Source organism: Trichosporon asahii (genome assembly GCF_000293215.1).
Source record: "Trichosporon asahii var. asahii CBS 2479 unplaced genomic scaffold scaffold00070, whole genome shotgun sequence".
Classification (NCBI taxonomy): domain Eukaryota; kingdom Fungi; phylum Basidiomycota; class Tremellomycetes; order Trichosporonales; family Trichosporonaceae; genus Trichosporon; species Trichosporon asahii.
Genome location: NW_014040855.1, coordinates 1470470 through 1474261, shown reverse-complemented (window position 1 = coordinate 1474261; position 3792 = coordinate 1470470). Strand labels below are relative to the sequence as shown.

Here is a 3792-nt window from a genome sequence, read left to right as displayed (position 1 = left end):
TCAGGCCGAAGGGGCGCACCGCTTGCAACATCAGCTCGGTTTGCTTGGCCAAGGCTGACCGAAAGATCAACGACCACAACTACCTAGGCTCTACCTGTTCGCCGTTCTCGCCGCTCATCAAACATCATCTCCAGCACGCTATCGCTTCTTCAAGTTGCGCGAATCTCGCGCGGCAAGCTCGCGTTCAGTCTTGAGCACACAAGCACTTAAGTTTCGCATTGGCTGGCGACGATATTCGTTCCTCATCTCGAAGTAGTCCACCGGACACGTAACAGCAACATGGGTCGCGTTCGAACTGCTTGGAAGGCATGGACGCCTATGCTGGTGTTCAGCTGCTTCTGCCTTGTTGTCGGTGACATGCTCTTCGGCTTCGTAAGTCGAAGCTCGCTACGACTGCAATATGCCTCGCGCTAACGTACAGGACACTGGTTCCTTCGGAGGTATCCTTGCTATGCCCGTGAGTATGACGTTCGGACCGGAACTCTGCCCATGCAAGACGCCAGTCAACTTGACGGTGAATGAAGGGTTTGAGCCATTTTGTCCGTCTGCACAGGAAAATGACTAACCCACAGGGCTTCCTGAACCAGTTTGGCACTGAGACGAACGGGAAGTGGGCACTGACGCCTCTACGGACGTCCCTGTTGTCCTCCCTCGCGTTCATCGGTAAAGCCATTGGTTGCTTGGGTGCAGGGCCGCTCATCGAGTGGCTTGGTCATCGCAAGGTCTTTGTTATCCTGTGCATCATCTCCTGCATCGGTGTCATCAGTGAGTATGCATAAGCCGGGAACTCGTATGCAGCTGCGACCTGCAGCCGAAGCCGGTCGGGAATGCGGACACGTCGGCGGCGATCAGCGACGAAGGCGTCGATTCCTGGCCAGCCCCCACACGTGCCTTCAATTGGCAAAAGCCTAGTCTGGACGATCAATGAGCTGACCTTTAGTCGAGATCACGTCTGCAGACACGGCACTCGGGTCCGGCCGCCTCGCCCAGTTCATCGTCGGGCGCATCATCGTCTACATCTCTGTCGGACTGGTCGAAATCTGCATCTCGTAAATCAACTTGGATGTGGGCGTGGCTGACGTGCAGAACCTACCAAGCGGAGATTGTGCCGGCGCCCCTGCGTGGCTTTACAGTGTGTTCATTGCAGCTGTTCCTGAACGCCGGCGGCCTGTTAGCGACAGGCGTCAATAAGGCCTTCTCCAAGGATGACACAAGCCGCGGCTGGAAGACGGTCACGGGGATTCAGTTCGTGTTCCCCGTGCTGATCATGGCTTTTGTGCCTTTCCTCCCCGACAGTCCCCGCTGGCTTCTGTCAAAGGATCGGCCAGCTGATGCCCTGCATTCGATGCGCCGCCTGCGAACTCGAGAAGAGGTCGCATCTGGTGCATGCGCGGAGGAACTAGCCGTGATCCAGGTCCAGCTGCAACAGCGAGTGCACAAGGCGTCGTGGCTCGACTGCTTCCGAGGCACGAACGCCCGCCGCACCGGGCTTGTCATCGCATACTACATCTACCAGCAGATCACGGGCCAGGCCTGGGTCTCGACGTACCAGACCGTTTTCTACAAGGAGAACGGGTACGCGGACCATGCCTTCACCTACCCCATCATCTCGAGCTGTCTCAGCGTGCTCGCCGTGTTGCCGTGCATGTACTTCTCAGACGTGCTCGGGCGTCGCAAAGTGCTCCTGGGCAGCTTCTTCTTCCAGGCCTTGTGGCTTTGCCTCTTGGCCGGTATCGGCGAACGGTCCAACAAGACGGAATCAATGAAGGAGGCATGCGTTGCGTTCTTCATGCTGTTCGCTGTATCCTATTCTGTGAGTCATGCTATTCTGAAGCCAGTTTCTGAGCTGACGTTCAGCTCGGCGGTGCCCCGGTACCATATCTTCTCGGCGCCGAACTGCCGAACCACTCTCTCCGCGAGAAGACGTCGACGATCGGCACCACCATCAATGTCGTGTTCGCGTTCGCGACCAACTTCTCCATCCCCTACATGATGAAGGCCCTCCACTTCCGAGTTGGCTGGATCTTTGGCGGCATCTCGATATCCGCCCTGGTATTCACCTTCCTCTTCCTCCCCGAAACAAAGAACTTGACTCTCGAGCAGGTCGACCACCTGTTCGAGAAGCCTTACAACCCCTTCCGCAGCTTCGCGAAGCTCGATAGGTGGACGAAGCACCCGGCCCTGCTGGAGCAGGGCCTGCAGGAGCCGGACCCTGCATACATTGACAGCTGGCCAAGCAGCACCGACAGCGACAAAGACAAGGACATTATGCGGTACGAGTCGGATCTCAGATAAAGACAAAAGAAGACCGATCTCTCAGAAACTGTAATCATCAGTGTGTAACGAACTGTAACGAGTGGACAATCAGTTAACATAGCATGCAACCTGTATCATATGTTTGTAACGTTCAACGTTTTGGATACTTCGAGGGAAAAACTTATAAGAATTGACTAACGATCACAAAGACTTTGAAGAAGAAAAGAGAAAGGAAGAAAAGGGGGTACGAAGATATTAACGATACGGCTGACTGACTTGACGCTACAGCTACAGGCTCCTATCTTACATACAGAAAAGTGTCTTCTGATCAGGGATGTGGGCGTTTAGTTGCCCTGGAACTGGCCAACGTTCTCGGCATATCCCTCCGAGGGGCTCTCAATGTTGCCGGCAGGGTCGTGGTTGCAGACGATGTAAAGACCGCCCTCGGGGCATCCAGTGCTCCAGCCGCATCCGATCTTGGTCGTGCTTTTCCACACAATCTGGGTGAAGTGCTTGGAGCTATAGTCGTTGGCGCCGGTGTACTTGCCCGCCTCACCAGGACCCCAGTACGTGAAGATATCCTTGGGGTCGTACTGGCCCGAAGAGTTGATGCCCCAGTACCAGTTGTCGCCGCCCTGGTGGCCCTTGTTGCACTGCCTGGCCCAGTCGTTGGCGCGCGAAGCAAGCCCCGAGTCCCAGTGGATCTCGCCCGCGCCAAACTGGCGCCGGAAGTCATTGTACGCGCGCACAAAGTAGCGCGACACCTCGGACGTGCCGTCAATGTCGCTCTGGTTGCAGTCGCCCGTGATCTTGATGCCGCCCGAGTCGGGGATCGTCGCCGGGTGGTTCGTGGTCTGCACCTGGCCGCCACCGACCTGGCCGCCCTGCGACTGGGACTGGGAGCCAGACTGGCTCTGCGACTGTCCACCGTTACCGCCCTGGTTCTGGCTCTGCGAGCCAGATTGGGACTGGCTCTGTCCACCGGAGCCGTTCTGGTTCTGGCTCTGGGCACCAGACTGGCTCTGCGACTGGCCGCCAGAGCCGTTCTGGGTCTGCGACTGGGAGCCGGACTGAGACTGAGACTGGCCGCCCTGCGAACCGGTGGTCGTGCCGGTGGTCTGGCCGCCCTGGTTCTGGCTCTGGGAGCCGGACTGCGTCTGGGACTGGCCGCCCGACTGGCCACCGGGTCCGCCGTTACCGCCGCCGCCGTTGTTGTTGCCGCCGCCGTTGTTGTTGTTGTTGTCGCCCTTGCCATCGCCGTGGTCCTTGCCGTCGCCGTGGTCCTTGCCGTCGTGGTCCTTGTCGCCGTGGTCCTTGCCGTCACCGTGGTCCTTGCCGTCACCGCCGTTGTGGCCGTCACCGCCGCCGGTGCCGGAACCACCACCACCGCCGCCACCACCACCACCGCCTCCTCCGCCGGTAGTCGTCGAGCCGCCGCCGCCGGTCGTGGTCGAGGAACCACCACCGCCGCCGCCTCCACCACCACCACCGCCGCCTCCGCCGTTGTCGCCGCCGTTCTGGCCGCCGGAGCCGGAG

At 59.0% G+C, this 3792-nt stretch overlaps 1 protein-coding gene across 1 annotated transcript; it reads left to right on the top strand.

The window, feature by feature from the left end:
* Window positions 1–279: 279 nt before the first annotated feature.
* On the top strand, window positions 280–2295 carry A1Q1_04347 (sugar transporter, putative; the record flags this gene model as incomplete). The annotated part of the gene is made up of 6 exons (XM_014322713.1): window positions 280–372; window positions 422–457; window positions 525–765; window positions 941–1049; window positions 1087–1813; window positions 1858–2295. The coding sequence occupies 6 exons, from the start codon at window positions 280–282 to the stop codon at window positions 2293–2295; spliced, it is 1644 nt and encodes a 547-aa protein (XP_014178188.1).
* Between the last annotated feature and the right edge of the window lie 1497 nt (window positions 2296–3792).